Source organism: Musa acuminata, chromosome BXJ1-5, assembly GCF_036884655.1.
Source record: "Musa acuminata AAA Group cultivar baxijiao chromosome BXJ1-5, Cavendish_Baxijiao_AAA, whole genome shotgun sequence".
NCBI classification, from domain to species: domain Eukaryota; kingdom Viridiplantae; phylum Streptophyta; class Magnoliopsida; order Zingiberales; family Musaceae; genus Musa; species Musa acuminata.
In genome coordinates, this window is record NC_088331.1 from 34,682,084 (window position 1) to 34,701,381 (window position 19,298).

Sequence of the window (19,298 nt, forward strand, 5' to 3'; positions counted from 1 at the left end):
ATATTTTGTCGTAAGTATTTAGCTATACTTATTCCTTAAAATTCAATCTCTTGGTAGTTAACAATTATTGATAGAAAACTTTATATTACATGGAATCAAATATTTTGTCGAAAGTATTTATCTATGCTTATTCCTTAAAATTCAATCACCTGATAGTTAATAATTATTAACAGAAAATTTTATACTACGTGACATCAAATATTATGTGGGAAGTATTTATCACTGCTTATTCCTTAAAATTCAATCTCATAATAGTTAAAAATTATTAACACAAAATATTATACTACATGGAATCAAATATTATGTTGAAAGTATTAGGCATAGCTTATTTCCTAAAATTCAATCTCTTGATAGTTCACAATTATTAACAGAAAATTTTATACAACATCGAATGAAATATTATGTGCAAATTATTCAGCATTCCTTATTTCTTAAATTTTAATCTCCTAATAGTTAACAATTATTAACATAAAATTTTATACAACTTGGAATCAAATATTATGTCGAAAGTATTTGTCGTTGCTTATTCCTTAAAATTCAATCTCCTAATTGTGAAAAATTATTAACAAAAAATTTTATACTGCATGGAATCAAATATTATGTTGAAAGTATTTGGTATTGCTTATTCCTTAAAAATAAATCTTCTAATAGTTAACAATTATTAAGAGAAAATTTTATACTACATGGGATCAAATATTATGTCAAAAGAATTTGGCGTTGCTTATTCCTTAAAATTCAATTTCCAAAAAATTAACAATTATTAATAGAATAAATTTACACTACATGGAATCAAATATTATGTCGAAAGTATTTAGCGTTGCTTATTCCTAAAAATTCAATCACTTGATAGTTAATAATTATTAACAAAAAAATTTATAGTACATGGAATCAAATATTATGTCGAAAGTATTTGGCGTTGCTTATTCATTAAAATTTAATCTCCTAATTGTTAACAATTATTGACAAAAAATTTTATATTTCATGGAATCAAGTATTATTTTGAAAGTATTTGGCTTTACTTATTCCTTAAAATTCAATCTCCTAATAGTTAACAATTATTAACATAAAATTTTATACTAAGTGTAATCAAATATTATGTGGAAAGTATTTGTGGTTGCTTATTCCTTAAAACTCAATCTCATGATAGTTAAAAATTATTAACATAAAATTTTATACTAAATGAAATCAAATATTATGTCGAAAGTACTAGGTGTGGCTTATTCCTTAAAATTCAATCTCTTGATAGTTAATAATTATTATTAGAAAAGTTTATACTACATCGAATCAAATATTATGTGCAAAGTATTCGGCATTCCTTATTTCTTAAAATTTAATCTCCTAATAGTTAACAATTATTAACATAAAATTTTATACAACTTGGAATCAAATATTATGTCGAAAGTATTTGTCATTGCTTATTCCTTAAAATTCAATCTCCTGATAGTGAACAATTATTAACAAAAAAATTTATACTATATGGAATCAAATATTATGTTAAAAGTATTTGGCGTAGCTTATTCCTTAAAAATAAATCTCCTGATAGTTAACAATTATTAATAGAAAATTTTATACTGTATGGAATCAAATATTATATGAAAAGTATTTGGCCTTGCCCATTCCTTGAAATTCAATCTCTTGATAGCTAAAAATTATTAACAAAATATTATAAAATATATGAAATCAAATATTATGACAAAAGTATTTGCCAATGCTTATTCCTTAAAATTCAATCTCTTACTAGTTAACAATTATTGACAGAAAATTTTATACTACAAGGAATCAAATATTAAGTCGAAAGTATTTATCATTGCTTATTCCTTAAAATTCAATCTCATTATAGTTAAAAATTATTAAAATAAAATTTTGTACTACATGGAATCAAATATTATGTCGAAAGTATTGGGCATTGCTTATTTCTTAAAATTCAATCTATTGATAGTTAATAATTATTATCAGAAAATTTTATATTACATCGAATCAAATATTATGTGCAAAGTATTCGGCATTCCTTATTTCTTAAAATTTAATCTCCTAATAATTAATAATTATTAACATAAAATTTTATACAACTTGGAATCAAATATTATATCGAAAGTATTTGTCATTACTTATTCCTTAAAATTTAATCTCTTGATAGTGAACAATTATTAACATAAAATTTTATACTACATGGAATCAAATATTATGTCAAAAGTATTTGACGTAGCTTATTCCTTAAAAATAAATATCTTGATAGTTAACAATTATTAAGAGAAAATTTTATACTACATGGAATCGAATATTATGTCGAAAGTATTTGGCGTTGCATATTCCTTAAAATTCAATTTCCTGAAAGTTAACAATTATTAATAAAAAAAATTTACACTACATGGAATCAAATATTATGTCAAAAGTATTTGGCGTTACTTATTCCTAAATATTCAATCACTTGATAGTTAATAGTTATTAACAAAAAAATTTATTCTACATGGAATCGAATATTCAATCGAAAGTATTTGACATTGCTTATTCATTAAAATTTAATCTCCTAATAGTTAATAATTATTGATAGAAAATTTTATACTACATGGAATCAAACATTATTTCGAAAGTATTTGGCTCTGCTTATTCCTTAAAATTCAATCTCCTGATAATTAATATTTATTAACAGAAAATTTTAGACTAAGTGGAATCAAATATTATGTGGAAAGTATTTGTGGTTGCTTATTCCTTATAATTCAATCTCATGATAGTGAAAAATTATTAACACAAAATTTTATACTAAATGAAATCAAATATTATGTCGAAAGTATTAGGTGTTCGTTATTCCTTAAAATTCAATATCCTGATAGTTGACAATTATTAACAGAAAATTTTATTCTACATGAAATCAAATATTATATGGAAAGTATTTGGCCTTGCCCATTCCTTAAAATTCAATCTTTTGATAGCTAAAAATTATTAACAAAATATTTTAAAATATATGGAATCAAATATTATGTTGAAAGTATTTGGCTTTGCTTATTCCTTAAAATTCAATCTCTTACTAGTTAACAATTATTGACAGAAAATTTTATACTACATGGAATCAAATATTAAGTTGAAAGTATTTGTCATTACTTATTCCTTAAAATTCAATCAGGGTTCTAGCAATCTGGGGAAAAAGAAATCTGCTTCAGCACAAATTATCCAAAAAATGAAACTGGGGAAAAAGAAAAAGGATTGAAATGTTCGACAAATGGATCCAAAATTGTCCAATTGTCATCTCTATTTCAAAAAGGTATTATTCTCCACAAATTTCCATGATGATTTGGTTGCACTTGACCATTGAAACCGAAACTTCTGTAGACCTTTAAGCCATTTGATCTTCTGTGCGAGTACCTCTAGCTGAATGATGGATGACTCTATGCTGTCAGGTGGATGCTTTAAAGAAGCCGTATGATTCGTTTCATCAATCCATATCTTCCCAAGAGAATTCAAATGATCCCTTGCAGATGGTTGTTTTCTCCCTATGCCGACGTCATCTTTTGTTGAAATCACACGGTCACTCCCACTAATATGAATCTTCCTGACTGAATCCGTGGCACTAGCTTGATCGTCTGTATATGATGCTTCTGTTGGTACACTTGATGTATTGCTGAGCTCTTCGGTAGCAGTATACGAGCAATTTGGTTTTCCTTCCAGGGAACTATCGCAAGGCATGCTCATCCTTGTCTTGATGGTTTCTGAGCATACGGAAGATAAACATGAAAAAACATTAACGTCAGTCCATACTATTATGTGAATTTAAACTGACATGGTATCTTGTTTTTAGGATAATCCTGACAGAGTAGTGAATCTTGGAAGAAAATAAAATACATTGTTCCACATGATGCAGAGCCACAGATGCTCCATAATAATAACCTATCTTGTTACTTCCTTGTTACAACTGACAACTTCTTTAACCTCTATGGATGCTTCAAGGCAAATAACTTTTACAACAAAGAAACTTGCCGAACAACAATGAAAGGCCACGTTTTTCTATCGCAACTAGAAGTGGATTGTACGGTGTATGTTCAAAACACCACCAAATGGCTTATTAGTGAATCTCAGAAACAATAAGCATATTCAATACTTATATAAGAAACTAAACTTTACTTTTCAAATAGTGAAACAGGCATATTCAACATAAATTCACATTATAAAAAGATCATGATCCAATTAATCTCAAAGGGGATAGAAGAAGAGGAAAAACACAGCTAAATCCAAGTTGCTAGATATTCAGCAATTCCAAAGGTTCCACCGCCATGAACCATAATTAATACAGTTTAAATACAAAATAGGCTCTCACTAGGATTACAGCTCTTCTTTAAAAGTTTTGTTTTTACAATTACTATCTGCTCATACGTAATAAATGCAGCAGCAACCTTAAAACTATATTCTCTCATGTTACATGAATATAACAGAAATAAGAGCAAATAATAAATGAGGATCAACATTACCATAACTATTCCGATGAATCAGAATGGCACAACTGTCAAAATTGCCATGTTCCTAGTACCATCAGTGAGAACAGAATTGTTATAAAGATAACTGAAGAAATTATTTGTAAAAGTAATCAAGCAGTTTTGATAAACTAGAACAAAAATGCATACCATGCATCAATAAGTTCTGGATAGAACTGAGTTGTCAGCTGTACATGGTATTAATATCCTAAAACTAGTAGCTCTTGTATAAGAACAGATATAAGATCTATCAAAGGGCTTGTGAAGAAAGAAAATGCGAAGGTGCCCATCATTACTTGGAATAAGTTCCAACTATATGCAACTAATTCATTGTCTTGATACTCAACGGAGTAACAGGTTCATTGAACATTTAAAAAAAAAAAAAGGCACCATAGATCAGAAAAAATGCCCGTGGGTCATCTTAATAATGTCTGAGGCAATTCAATCCATTTGTCTTCAGTGTTGACGAAACTAAAAAGTGAGGCATGGATACAAAACACAGTCATATTGACAACAATTTTTGGAAAAACAGTGCACAACCCACATGCAAATGATAGTTAAATATAGTTTAACTACAAGGGCAATTTCCTTAAGAAAAATCTCTGTTTTGGGCTTTTATTATTCCACAGAGTGCCTATGTTGATTCTTTTTCCACAGAAAACCCTCTAGTTTTTCAATTGAACAAAGTGCACTCCCCCACTACTCTTTTCTCTTTCCTTCTCTTTTTTTCAAATTCATTCAATTGAATCAGCTCATTCAAATGAACTGGTTTAACCAGCCCAAAATTTAAACTGATCCATATAAATAATACCTAGTAAATTTAAATAATTTTAATATATATTATTTATATTAATAAAAAATAAAAATAACTAATCCTTATATTACAAATAAAACAACAAATTATGACAAAATAAAAATCATATTATTAATGCAAAGTAAACCATAATATAATAATATTATTTGCATATTTTAAATAAATAACAATAAAATTATTAATTGACCAAAAATTATTTAAATATTATCCAAGAATATTTTCAAAAGTTTTAAGAAAAAAATTCTTTTTAGGAACTAAGCTACACAGTTTTTGAATTAATTTTTGAGTCATTTTAAAAAACGGTACAATCGCATACAAAAATAGTGTCACTTACCTCCAATTTTTTCTAAAAGATCTCAAATTTTCATAAACCTTAGAAATAACCTATAGAAGTCTAAATGATCATTTTTCTATCCTAATCATTTAAATAAGTATTTTGACTTATTTCAACCCTTAAAATATAAATTTTCATTATTTTTAAAATTTACATAATTTAAGGTGAATTTGCAATCACTTTGTGCCAAAAGCCACTAGAATATTATCATATAAGGCTATCCAAATTATACTATCTTTAGGGCCCTCCCTAAAAAAAAGTGTAATCTAATAAAAGACACTAATAACTCACCTCCCATTTTAAAATAAATTATCAAAATCTCAGAAAATATTTAAAATCACTTACAAAGACATGTCATTCTCAAATGATCATTTTGTAATTTTAAGCATTTAAAATTGGTGTTCACACTAATTTGAACCCTGATATTTTTTCAAATTTGTCCGGTATAAGATAAATTTACAAAAAACCAATTGAATATTACCAGAGAAGGTTTTTCTTAAGTTTTGAGACAATTTTTTTGAGAACTCGAGTTAGATAGTTTTCAATGGGGTTCCACTGTTTTTTGAATCCTATTAAAAGATAATACAACCACATACAAACGTAACGGGGTTCACATCCATTTTTATAAAAAAAAATTCCAAATATTTAGAAAACGTTGAGAATAAGTTTTTATATGCCTAAATATGAATAAAATAGATATTTTCCCTAATTTTAGCCCTTTATATGTTAATTTTTTAATTTTTCCCTCAAATTAAGGTGAATATATAATTTGTGCTATTTTTTAAATTTTACCTATTTTTAAATTTTGCCCAAATCAAGATTTTATGAAGTTTTGAAAAAAATGTATATCTTATGAAAAACCTAGGATGCATTGTTTGTAGGTCCTATCCAAAAATAGTGTAACCCAATTGAAAATAGTGTGACACATGTTTTACATTTTCTAAAAAATAATCAAATTTTCATGATGCCTTGAAAATTACCTACAAAGACATAAATGATTATTTTTCTATTCTTAAGCTTTTAAAATACATATTTTCCCTAGTTTCAGCTCTTAAAATGCTGAATTTATATATATATTTTTCAATATTGCCCAATTTAAGATAATTTACAGGCCAAAATCACTAGCATATTATCGGACAAGTATTCTGAAGTTTTGAGAAAAATAAAATTTTGGAGACCAACATGTTCTTTTAATGGGTTCAATAGAAAAAGTATAACCTCATTCAAAGTGTAACTCACCTCCGACTTTTACCAAAAATTCTCAAATTTTCAAAAACAAATCAAATTCCCTTACAAACACCTAACTAATATTTTTCCTTCTTTTATTTGAAAGTTTTTTAAATAGGTATTTTCACATGTTATAACTCTTAAAAGGTTGAATTGTGTCATTTTTCTAATTTTTTCAATTTAAGATAAATTTACAACCTTGGACCGAAAATCATTGAACAAGAGAAACTTTTTTGAAGTTTTGAAAACTCTTCGAGGAGAGTTCAGTTACAGTATTCTCCGTTGGTGTTCAATGATTTTTAAATATCATTCAAAAAATGTAAAATCCCATTCAAACACAACATAACTCAATTGTCACTTTTCCAAAAATTCTCAATTTTTTAGGAAACACTACAAAAGGCTGCTAAAGACTTAAATGACCAGTTTCTTCAATTTTTAAACCTTTCAAATAGATATTTTTATTGTTTTTGCCCCTCGAAATGTTGGATTTGTATCATATTTTCTGAATTTTACCTACATTAAGGTGAATTTACAAAAACCAATCGAATATTATCAAAAAAGGTTTTGTAAAGTATCAACAATTTTTTTTTAATATTTAAGTTACACAGTATTTGAATCCTTTAAAAAATAGTATACATCACTAAAACATATAGTATTCAACTAACCTTGCACTTTATTTCAAAAATTTTCAAATTTTTAGGAAACATTAGAAATGAAAATGATCATTTTTTTAATTTTTAAGCCTTTAAAATAGATGTTTTTCTTGATTTCAATCCTTAAATGTTTAAATTTATGCTTTTTAAAAATTCACCCAATTTAAGGAGAATTTACAACTTTAGGCCAAAAACTACTTTAATATTATTAGAAAATATTTTTCAAATTTTGAGAAAAAAATATTTCTTGGACAAAAAAAATTACATAATTTTTAAATAGGTTTACACTATTTTTGGATTCTCCTTTTCAAAAACTGTGTGATTCACCTCTCAATTTTTTAAAAATTATGAAATTTTAGAAAAGATTTGAAATGATTTACAAAGGCCTAAATGGTCATTTTTTAGTTTTAAATTTAAAAGTATTTTTACTGATTTCAACCTTTAAAGATTAAATTTGTACTATTTTTCTAATTTTGTCCCATTTAAGATGAATTTATAAACTCAATCAAACTATAACTCACTTCCCAATTTTTTAGCATTGAAAATAGGTGTTCCATGGATTTTAGAGCTCATTCAAAACATTCATAATCTCATTCAAAAATAACGTAACTCAGTGCTCAGTTTTCTTTTTCAAGAATTCTCAAATTTTTAGAAAACACTAAAAACTACTTCCAAAGACCTAAATGATCTTTTTTATTATTTCTAAACCTTTAAAAAGATATTTTTGTTAATTTTAGCCTTAAAAAGTTGGATTTGTTCCTTTTTTAAAATTTTACATAATTTAAGGTGAATTTATATCCACTTTCGACCAAAAACTAGTAGAATGTTATCAAAGAGGGATTTCTAAAACTTCGGGGAAAAACTTCTTTTTGATGATTTAAGTTATGCAATTTGGATATAGTTCCATAGGTTTTTGGAACCCATTAAAAAAAAAGTATAATGTATTCAACTACTTGTACAATTTTCTTTAAATTTTTTTGAATTTTTAAGAAACATTAGAAATGAAAATGATTTTTTTTATTTATTTTCAAGCCTTTAAAAAAGATATTTTACTGATTTCATCGACTACTTGAATATTATTAAACAAGGTCTTTCAAAATTTGAGAAAAAAAATAAAATTTTCATTTTCTATCAGTGTAATTCAGCTCTGAATTTTTCTAAAAATTCTGAAAATTTCAAAAAAAACATTTAAAATGTTTTACGAAGGCCTAAATGATTAGTTTTTAAGTTTTCAATTTAACTGTAGTTTTACAGATTTCAACCCTTAAAAGATTAAATCTGTATCATTTTTCTAATTTTGCCCCATTTAAGATTAATTTATCTGATATGTTTCCCAAAGTACTGAGAAAAAATGGAAAATTATATTCTCTTTAGGGTTCTATAAAAAAAAAAGTGTAATCTCATTCTAACACACTATTAACTCACCTCCCATTTTTTCAAAAAATATCAAAATTTCAGAAAAACCTTTCAAATTGTTTATAAAGGCATGTCATCCTCAAATGGTGCTTTTTTGTATTTTTTATGCATTTAAAATTGGTGTTTATATTGATTTCAGCAAATTTTATTCAATATAATATAAATTTATTAAAAACAACTTGAAGATTAACAGAGATGGATTTTAAAAAGTTTCTAGAAATAAATTTTTTTTCAAGACATGAGATAAGATAATTTTGAATAGGTTTATATTGTTTTTGGATCATCTTAAAAAAATAGTACTGCTCACCTCCACTTTTTAAAAAAAAGTCAAATATTTAGGAAACCTTCAAACTGAGTTATATGCCTAAACATAAATAAAATAAATATTTTTCCTTATTTATTCCCTTAAAAGGTTGCATTTATGTTAATTTTCTAATTTTTCCCTAAACTTAAGTTGAATACATAATCACTTTGCCTAATTTGTGTCATTTGTCTCATTTTGCCTTATTTTTTAATTTTGTCCATATTAAGATTTTCTGAAGTTTTGAGGAAAAAATATTTCTTGGAAAGCTAAGTTACACTATTTCTGGTACTAAAAAATAGTGTATGCCAACAGACAGGCTTCACGTTTTCTGAAAATTGTCAAATTTTCAAGATACTTAAAATTGAAAAATGATCATTTAGGTTTTTGTAGGTCATTTTTTAAGTCTTTAAAATATATTTTTTCCTTAATTTCAGCACTCAAAAGTTTAATTTATCTATTTTTTCAATCTTGCCAAATTTAAGATAATTTACAGGCCAAAATCACCCGTATATTATCTGAAAGTATTTCTCAAGTTTTGAGAAAAAATAAATTTTTGAAGACCTGCACCTTTTTTTAATGGGCTCTATTAAAAAAAGTAAAACCTCATTCAAAGTGTAACTCACCTCCCACCTTTTCCAGAACTTCTCAAATATTCCAAAACCTTAAAAATTACTTCCAAATATCTAAGTGATAATTTTTCTTATTTTTGTTATTTTAAAATCTTTGAAATAGGTATTTTCAACAGTTATAACTCCTAAAAGGTTAAATTGTGTCATCTTTCTAATTAGCCCAATTAAGATAAATTTACAACCACCTAAGAGCAAAAATCTGTACCATTTTTCTAATGTTTTTGAACGGTGTAACACAATTTTTAAATCTCATTTTAAAACTATCTAATCTCATTCAAAAATAACATAACTCAGTTCTCACTTTTTCCATCAATTCTCAAATTTTTAAGAAACTCTAGAAATGACTTACAAAGACCTATATGAACATTTTTTCTATTTTAAGCCTTTAAATAGATATTTTTATTAATTTTAGCAATCAAAAGGTGAAATTTGTAATTTTTTTTTTTTCAATTTTACCTAATTTAAGATAAATTTACGACCACTGTGAACCAAAAACCATTTAAATGTTATCTCTATAAAATTTTGAGAAAACCTTTTTTATGACCTTATTAGGACTCTAGCTAGGAGAGTCCTAATTAAGAGGGGCATTCATGTAAAACCTACCTAAGCCGACTCCTATTAAAGAGGTGAAGAGGCCGGCTAGGGTTTAGAGGTTATTTCTTATAAAAGAATTAGGAGTTGTAAATGAATAGGAGTCTTGAGTAGGAGTCTTAAGTAGGAATCTTAATTGAGTAGGAGTCCTATTAGGAGTTAGGGTTTAGAAACCCTATAAATAGTCATGTATTCATCCTCTTTTGATAAGCAATAGATGAATTTTTTCTACAGCCTTTGAACAACAATTTGGAGAAAGAAACCCCTATAGAGTTCCAAGGAGGCCGATCCCCTAAAGAGATCAACCCAAAGCTTATAATCTACAAGGGTTCTAACATCTGGTATCAGAGCAGCGTTCTTGGCATCTCGTTGTCCTTCCACAGCCATCCATCAGCCCTCCACAACCGCCCAAAGCAATTCCCACAATTGCTTAAAAGATCGTCGTCGAATTCCGCCGTCATCTCCACCACTGCAGATCATCCTTTGATCTCCCCGTGAATTACAACAGGTTCTAGTTTCTTACCTTACTGCTGCTGCAATTTAGTTATCCTTATTCGAAAATCCAAAAAAAAATTGTTCCTATATTGCTGCATAAACTTTTTATCGTAAAGTTTTTAACTCTACGACAAAAGATACTTTGCAGAATTCCAACCGCATAGCACAGTCTGTTTGATCTTGCTACTACGTTTTTTCGGTCCAAATCTCTACAAATTTTTTATGACAGATTTGACACTTCCTAACAGCATATTTCCCTTTAGTTTCATCGAAAATTTCTCAATATAAACCACTGATCTTTTACGTCCAATTTGCTACACTTGAAAATTTCAGCCGCATATTGTTGCCTTAACCGATCTATTTGCAATACTTTTTGAACAAAATTTCTTATACACTTCATAGATCATCTTGGCTTACATCGAAGATTGATCTATTGAGGAATTTATCTCTAAAAACAATTTTGTGTTGCTGCAAATTTTCATCGCAAACCATTGAAATTTTTCGATAAGAATTCTGCTATCGCAACTTTGTCATATAAACTGAGATTTTGTTATCAATTCCCTCCTCAAATTTCTCAAGTTTTTGGTAGAAATTTCATCGAGAAACCACTGTTTCTTCGACGACAATTCTGCTCTTACAAGACAACACATACCTGCAGCAACTTCCATTGATTTCTATCAAACATTTGCTGCCATCTACCACAGATCAAAAACTTTTTCCCTAACCTTCATCCACTACCATCACAGCCCTAAAACTCCACCAAACCATACCCTCAAGCTGCACCCAAAACAGCCACAAAATAAACCTAAACCGCAGCCTACATCCACCAATCCACCAACCCTTTCGACCATCACTTCTCGCAACCTATACATGCCTTTAACCCGACAACAAAAGAGAGATCTTAACATCACAGATTTGGAAGAATATACTATGGCATCTAAGGAGGCAATCAATGCTAAATTCGAAGCCTTCTAGGTGTGAATGAAAGATAAGATTCAGACTCTCTTTACCGAACTCAGTTTGGGCCGACCACCAAGCCCGAAGAAATCACATCAAGGGGAGAGCTCTAACCAATAGCACCAAGCCCGAAGAGATGACTTCCAAGAGAGGGGAGGTTCTATGATCGATCCCAACTATCCATGCATGAGAGTGGACTTCCTTAGATGGGAAGAAGGAGACCCGATTGGTTGGATCTCGCGCGCGGAGCGATATTTTCGGTATCACAAAACTGCGGACGCATCTACGGTGAAAATTGCGGCTATACATCTTGAAGGGGATGCCATACAATGGTTTGACTGGTTTGAACACACTCGTGGAGTCCTCTCATGGCAACAATTCAAAGGACTGTTGATCCGCTTCGAACCAACCGATTACGAAAACACTGACGGACAACTAGCAAAGATCCTACAAACCTCCACCATTCAGGAATACCAAACCAGGTTTGAAAGGTTATCTAATCAAACTTATGATTGATCTGAAAAATAGGTATTGGGGATCTTCATTGAGGGCTTGAAGCCGAAGATCCGGGGAGAAGTTAAAGCGCAACAATCGTACACGCTTATGGTAGCCATCTCTTTCGCACGATTTCAAGAGGAGCGATTGAACCATGAAGCCCGGAGGACTAGGGTCGCTCCTCGACCAGCAATACTGAAGCCCTCAGCCCCCCTACTATCAACCAAGTCCCTGCACCAAAAAGGTTGATAAGAGAAGAGCTTCAGGAGCGATATGCGAAGGGGTTATATTGGCACTGCGACGAGCCGTGGAGCCGCGAGCATCGCTATAGAAAAGGGAGACTTCTTATCATTGAACCAGTAGAAGAAATGGTCATTGAACATCCAGAAGAGAGCCTTGAACATGAAGAAGAAGATGCAGAAGAAGAGCCACAACCGACCGACGTTACGGTACACGCACTAGCCGACTACTCAAACCCGCAAACGATGAAAGTTGGAAACCTTCTCAAACAACAACCGATCACTGTTCTCATCGACACGGGCAACACTAATAACTTCCTAAATAGTAAGCTTGTTGCTCGGATGGCGCTCCACATCGAAGGTTGCAGCAAGTTCGACGTAAAGGTCACCGACGGAAGAATCCTAAAGTGCGACCAAAGATGTCCGCAGGTGAAACTATTACTGCAAGCCCAAGTAACTATCACCGACTTCTTCCTTCTACCAATTGATGACTATGAGGCCGTGTTTGACATAGAACGACTAACGACGCTAGGTGATGTCTCTTGAAACTTCTCCAAATTAATTATGAAATTCTACTGCAAAGGCAAACAGATCATCCTACGCGGGAAGCGCGGAAGCAACGTAACCACTGTTTCAACCTAACAAATAGAAAAATTTTTGCACAAGGTAAATGGTGGCTTTTTTATGCATCTCCAACAGCAACCAGTGAGGAAGAAAATAGAAATTGAAGATCAAAATCTCGCCCAATTGCTTGCTGAATTTGTCGACATTTTTGTTGTGCCGCGCAGTCTTCCTCCTACTCAGCAACATGACCATCGGATTCCAATCCTTCCGAGCAAGCCACTAGCGAACACTCGGCCGTACCAATATCCTCACCTCCAGAAGGATGAAATTAAAAAGATCGTAAAGGAGATGCTTGAAACAAGGGTGATTCAGCGCCCCTATTCCTCACCGGTGCTACTTGTACGCAAGAAGGATGGAACTTGGCGAATGTGCATCGACTACCGAGCTTTAAATGGCATCACCGTCAAGGACAAGTATCCAATACCAGTGGTGGATGAACTTCTTGATGAGTCAAAAGGAGCTCGAGTCTTCACGAAGTTGGACCTCCGATCCGGCTACCACCAAATTCAGGTATGTGAAGACGACATTCTAAAAACTACATTCCGCACACATAATGACCATTATGAATTCTTGGTAATGCCTTTTGGACTCACTAATGCTCCTTTAACCTTCCAAAGTCTCATAAACAATATTTTTCGAAGCTTTCTTTGCAAATTTGTGCTGATATTTTTCGATGATATTCTCATTTATAGCTCTTCTCTTGAGACTCACTTTCAGCATTTACGAGTTGTTTTGACGATCCTTCGGAGAATACTCTTTTTGTTAATTAACCAAAGTGCAGTTTTCTCCAGCAAAAAGTAGGGTACCTTGGGCATATAATATCAGAAGGAGTGGCAGTAGACCCAATAAAAATTAAAGCAATAAAGGCTGGCCGAAACCTACAAACGTGAAATTACTATGCGGGTTCCTTGGACTAACGGGCTACTACCGAAAATTTGTTAAGGTCTATGGGAAGATCAGCGCACCCCTCACTTCCCTACTGAAAAAAGATACCTTCCAATAGTCGGACAAAGCCTCCACTGCCTTCGACAAACTTAAGGCAGCCATGATGACAACGCTCGTACTAACGCTACTCGACTTCGGCAAGACTTTTGTTATTGAAGTCGATGCCTCTGGAGTCAGAATTGGTACTGTACTAATGCAAGATGGCCGCCCCCTCGCTTATACCAGTAAGGCGTTATCTCTTTCCCATCTTAAGATGACTATTTACGACAAGGAGATGCTCACGATTGTGCATGCAGTGTCCAAGTGGAGACCATACTTGATCAGGCGACGCTTTTAAATCAAGGCCGACCATAAAAGCCTAAAATATTTCTTGGACCAGAAGATATCTTCCCTCGAGCAACAAAAATGGGTAACAAAGCTTCTTGGATATGATTATGAAATTTACAAAAAAGGAAAAGAGAATGTTATTGCAAATGCGCTTTCACGACTACCCGAACAAGCTGAATTTTCGATCGTTTCACTTTCGACCAACGACTTCCTTGAGGATATTAAGAGGGAATGACAGGAAGATCCGGAGACCAGTAAAATCATAAAAAAATTGGAGGAAGCACTAAGCTCCGTGGCTCATTACAGTTGAGACTTAAAAGGATTATGCTATAAGGGACGCATCGTGCTTGTGCCAAATTCTACTTGCATCTTTACGAGCAGATTTTGGACAAAGTTATTCCAAATGCAGAGCACTAAATTGAAAAGGAGTACGACGTATCACCCACAAACCAATGGCCAGACGGATATGGTGAATAGGTGCTTGGAGACAGCCCAAAGCCACCCACCAAATATGACTACCCAAGGAGAACTCCATACCCAGTCGAGTGTCATTATTGATCGACGAATCGTGACTTGACGACGACGACCCACTACTGAAATACTAATACAGTGGGCGAACTTACTAGTAGAAGGTGCCACTTAGGAGAACTATAACAACTTGAAGATCAAATTCTCAAAATTCATAGATTGTCAGCCTCGAGGGCAAGGCTGATTTGAAGAGGGCGGGTCTGCTAAAACTCTAGCTAGGAGAGTCCTAATTGAGAGGGGCATTCATGTAAAACCTACCTAAGCCGACCCCTATAAAAGAAGTGAAGAGGTCGGCTAGGGTTTGGAGGTTATTTCTTAAAGAAGAATTAGGAGTTGTAAATGAATAGGAGTCTTGAGTAGGAGTCTTAATTGAGTATGAGTCTTGAGTAGGAGTCCTATTAGGAGTTAGGGTTTAGAAACCCTATAAATAGCTATGTATTGATCCTCTTTTGATAAGCAATAGATAAATCTTTTCTGCAGCAATTTGGAGGAAGGAACCCCTATAGAGTTCCAAGGAAACCGATCCCCTAAAGAGATCAACCCCAAGCTAAGAATCTGTAAGGGTTCTAACAGACCTATACACTATTGAAATAGAATTATACAGTTTTTGGATCCTATTAATAAATAATATAATCTCATTGAAAAAAAGATATTCAATTAACCTTACACATTTTTTCAATAAATCTTAATTTTTTAGGAAACATTAGAAATAATAATGATCATATTTTTCTATTTTTAAGTCTTCAAAATAGATATTATTACTGATTTCAACCAATAAAAGTTTGAATTTCTGTTATTTTTAAATTTTATCCAATTTAAGGTGAATTTACAATAACTTTAGGCTAAAAACCACTTGAATATTATTTGACAAGGTTTTTCAAAGGTTTGGGGAAAAATATTTTTATAGAACAAAATTACATAATTTTTGAATGGGATGGTCCTTTTAAAAATGAGTGTAATTCACCTCTAAATTTTTCTAAAAATCCTAAAATTTTCAGAAAACATCTGAAACGATTTATAAAGGATCATTTTTCTAATATGTATATTCAGAAAATTATCAGATCAACACTTTTACTTTTTGAAGCAAAAGGGTAAAACTATACTAAAGTCCAAAACAATGACAAACCCCAACAATAAAGCATAACCAATAAAACTTTTGTTTTACAAATAATAACCTTATTATATTTTGAAAATTACACGATTATAAAAATGGAACTCTAAATTCTTAAGAAAGATGAAATCTTGCAAAAGGCTAAAAGGAAAAAAACATGTTTCGCATTACCGGTCTGTACCAGTGTACCAACCAACTGTCGGTATAGTACATATCGAGTTGTACCAAGTATACCGACACATGGTACACTGAGATGTACCGATGTACCGCCCGTACAGATCCTCTATCGGACCGATACGTATCACCTGTACTGAGCGGTATGCTTTGGTACGTCAAACCTTGGAAAAAACAATACTAAGCTAAAAAGAGAAAAAAATACTATCTTAATATTATTGTAAAATAGCTTTCCTATTGATTGAACAAATTATCAAAAGTAGAGTATGAAGGTACTTACCTTTTGCACAGGAAGCATCCAGCCATTTTCTGGAGTCCAATCCAGTGATGGACGCAAGTCCTTGCAATGAGCAATATAAAAATTTCCTTCACCAATTGGAGGCTTTGGCAAATCTATCTGCAAAGCAAAGCCATATTAAATAATTTGAATTTCAAACGATCAGATAGAATGATAAATGTGGTCAAATTCGTGTAAGATCAGAGGAAAGCATGGTTGCAGCTATTGTAACTTGTTCAACACATTCCAAAGTAAATGTTGGCCAACCTAGTCTTTCTACACAAACTGAATAACAGACAATCACAGGAATACTGCAAATATGCACTGTGATGCTGTCTGATATTCTGATGTTCAGTACTTCAGCTAACTCCATTATCCATTCTGTGCCACTAAACAGCACATAAAGCATTTACTTCTGAAAAATCATTTATAGTATCAAGAAAATTCCATTAGTTCACTATTTTCATTTGACATATTCCTTGTTATTTGTTATGCTGTTATCTTTTCTTTTTCTTTTCTTAGTTTACTGTGGATTTTTTTTCCAGCAGGCGAGGGAAACAAGTTTGAATATGCATTATTCCAAGGAGGTCAGTAATAAATAGCCTGATAGCCAATCAATACGACTGGGAGATTTGTCACATTCAGTCAGCTACACACTATAATGCTTGATACACATTCTGAACCATGCGTGCTGAGTAGTGACTGACTGGTACACACAACTAAATTGGGTGTTAAGCCTACCGCCCAATCACCCGGCCCTCCCCATCCCTTTTCCATCATCTCTCCCCTCCTTCATATGGTCTTTCTCAAAGCCCTCTCAATTTCTCTCACATCCCAATTTCTATCTTCCTTAAATCCAAGAAAATAAAGGTTCAAACTAAGAAAAGCATCATTAGTTCATCCAAACTAAGGTAAATCCAAAGCACAAATACAAATTTTTTTTTTAGTTTTTGTTGATTTAAGCTTTGTTCCTATGATTTTTTTATCTTGAGATCATGACCACATGTTTAGGTGTAGCCTTATTTCTATAACTATGCAATTCCCTATCCTAGTTTATTGTTAAAATGTGATGGGATCTGATAAGGCATATTTTGGACTACAGCCACGTCACCACCCGCGCCCCTACCACATCAGCACGGGGGGGACTTCAGCGCGCAAAGACAAAAGCCATGCCAAGGCACCCCTCGATACGTCCCGTCACGAAAAGCTCGGGACGGTGTCGCCTGGCACCGTTCCGTGCATTCTGGGACGACGACCGCACAAAGGTACCACCTCGCCCCTCGGGGATCGGTCGCCGCGCCAAACCCGTGTACAGCCGGTCCTCCCATAGTAGTATAAAAGCCCCTGACCGGCATCTGGCCAGGGGGCAGAAGGGAAAAAGGGGAGTTAATCACTAACTTAGTCATCGAGGGGCCAAAGTCGGGAACTTCCCGACGAGGGCCATCTGTGCAGGAGCCCGGCTGCACCCGGAAGTGCGAATACCCTGATCGAGAGACGCCCTCCTTGAAGACGGTGTCAGCATCCCAATCAAGAAAACGCCTGCTCCCTGACGATGCCAGTGTCCCGACCGAGAGGCGCTTTCCCTCAGACGACGTTGACATCCCGACTTGCGGACGTAATCAACCTCGGCGCCTCGCTCGACCGATCGTGAACTCCCGACATCGACCCCTGGACCAAGCCGTGTTGACACATCGGCCACGGTACACCTGTTCATCAACAGGATCTATGCAAATTTAGCATACATCTACCTCATTCTAAGTTAGACCAGCTTGGAATCTAACAAGTTATCCATTCATAACCGACCAAAATCCATATGGATCTAGCGTAGATGTTAAAATTTAAATTAGATCCACAAAGATCAGACCTAAATTTGTATACTAGGCTAGATCAATGCTGTAACAGCCTATACTCAAGTGGATCTGACTTAGATCCAAACAAAATCAGCCGATATCCGTGTAAACGAAGGCTAGATCCATGTAGATCTAATATACATCTACATAAATTTGGCTATATCCTCACATGTTTGGACTAAATTTGCACAAAACCAAGTTAGATGTAGTACATGCTATCAATATCAAATGTAAATTCAAATTATTGGGCACCTGAATGAGCTTATTAATGTTTGAGACAATGACATCGACATAGCAAAGTACTGATCTAGGGTCATAACATGCCCGTGGCCTAGTGTACCATCATCATTGGCAATGCCTCCACTGCAACTATATCATTCTATGCATAAGAATAAGCCGATTGAAGCAGGCATTTGGTAAAGGAATTTCCTAATATGGACAAATGTATTAAGGTATTCCAAGATAAGGCTAGAAACCCAAAATTGTCCCTGCAGTAGAAAGCAGTTTTGTCAAAGGAGCAAGGTGTTAAAAGGCGCAAAGGTTCTAAAATGCCCAAGGTCCTAGGTGCTTGCCCAAGCAACGCAAGGCGCTTGCCAATGTAGAAAATTATTAAAAATATAATTTAGGATAAAGATGATCATTATATCAATTTAATATTATTCCATATTCAAAATATGACCACTAAGACATCGAATTGTATAAGTTTAACTACTAAAAAAAAGGTACTTATGGTTGCCATGATCCAAGATCCTAAAACTGTGACAATCCGAATGAGTGATAGTAATAATCCACTAATTAACTATTTTGAATCAATGATCAAGAGCTATACTAATAGAATGCAAAAG

The 19,298-nt window shown here is 32.5% G+C and overlaps 1 protein-coding gene across 2 annotated transcripts in view; it reads right to left on the minus strand.

The window, feature by feature from the left end:
• Nucleotides 1–3,074: 3,074 nt before the first annotated feature.
• LOC103998333 (uncharacterized) overlaps nucleotides 3,075–19,298 on the minus strand; it is a 65,698-nt gene continuing 49,474 nt past the window's right edge. For both annotated transcript variants that reach the window (XM_009419777.3, XM_065183669.1), the window contains 3 exons: nucleotides 16,607–16,723; nucleotides 4,461–4,512; nucleotides 3,075–3,704 (listed from right to left, as the gene is read on the minus strand). In XM_009419777.3, coding sequence (XP_009418052.2) covers nucleotides 3,247–3,704; nucleotides 4,461–4,512; nucleotides 16,607–16,723 — 627 coding nt within the window. In that variant the 3' untranslated portion in view covers nucleotides 3,075–3,246. The remainder of the gene's footprint in view (nucleotides 3,705–4,460; nucleotides 4,513–16,606; nucleotides 16,724–19,298) is intronic.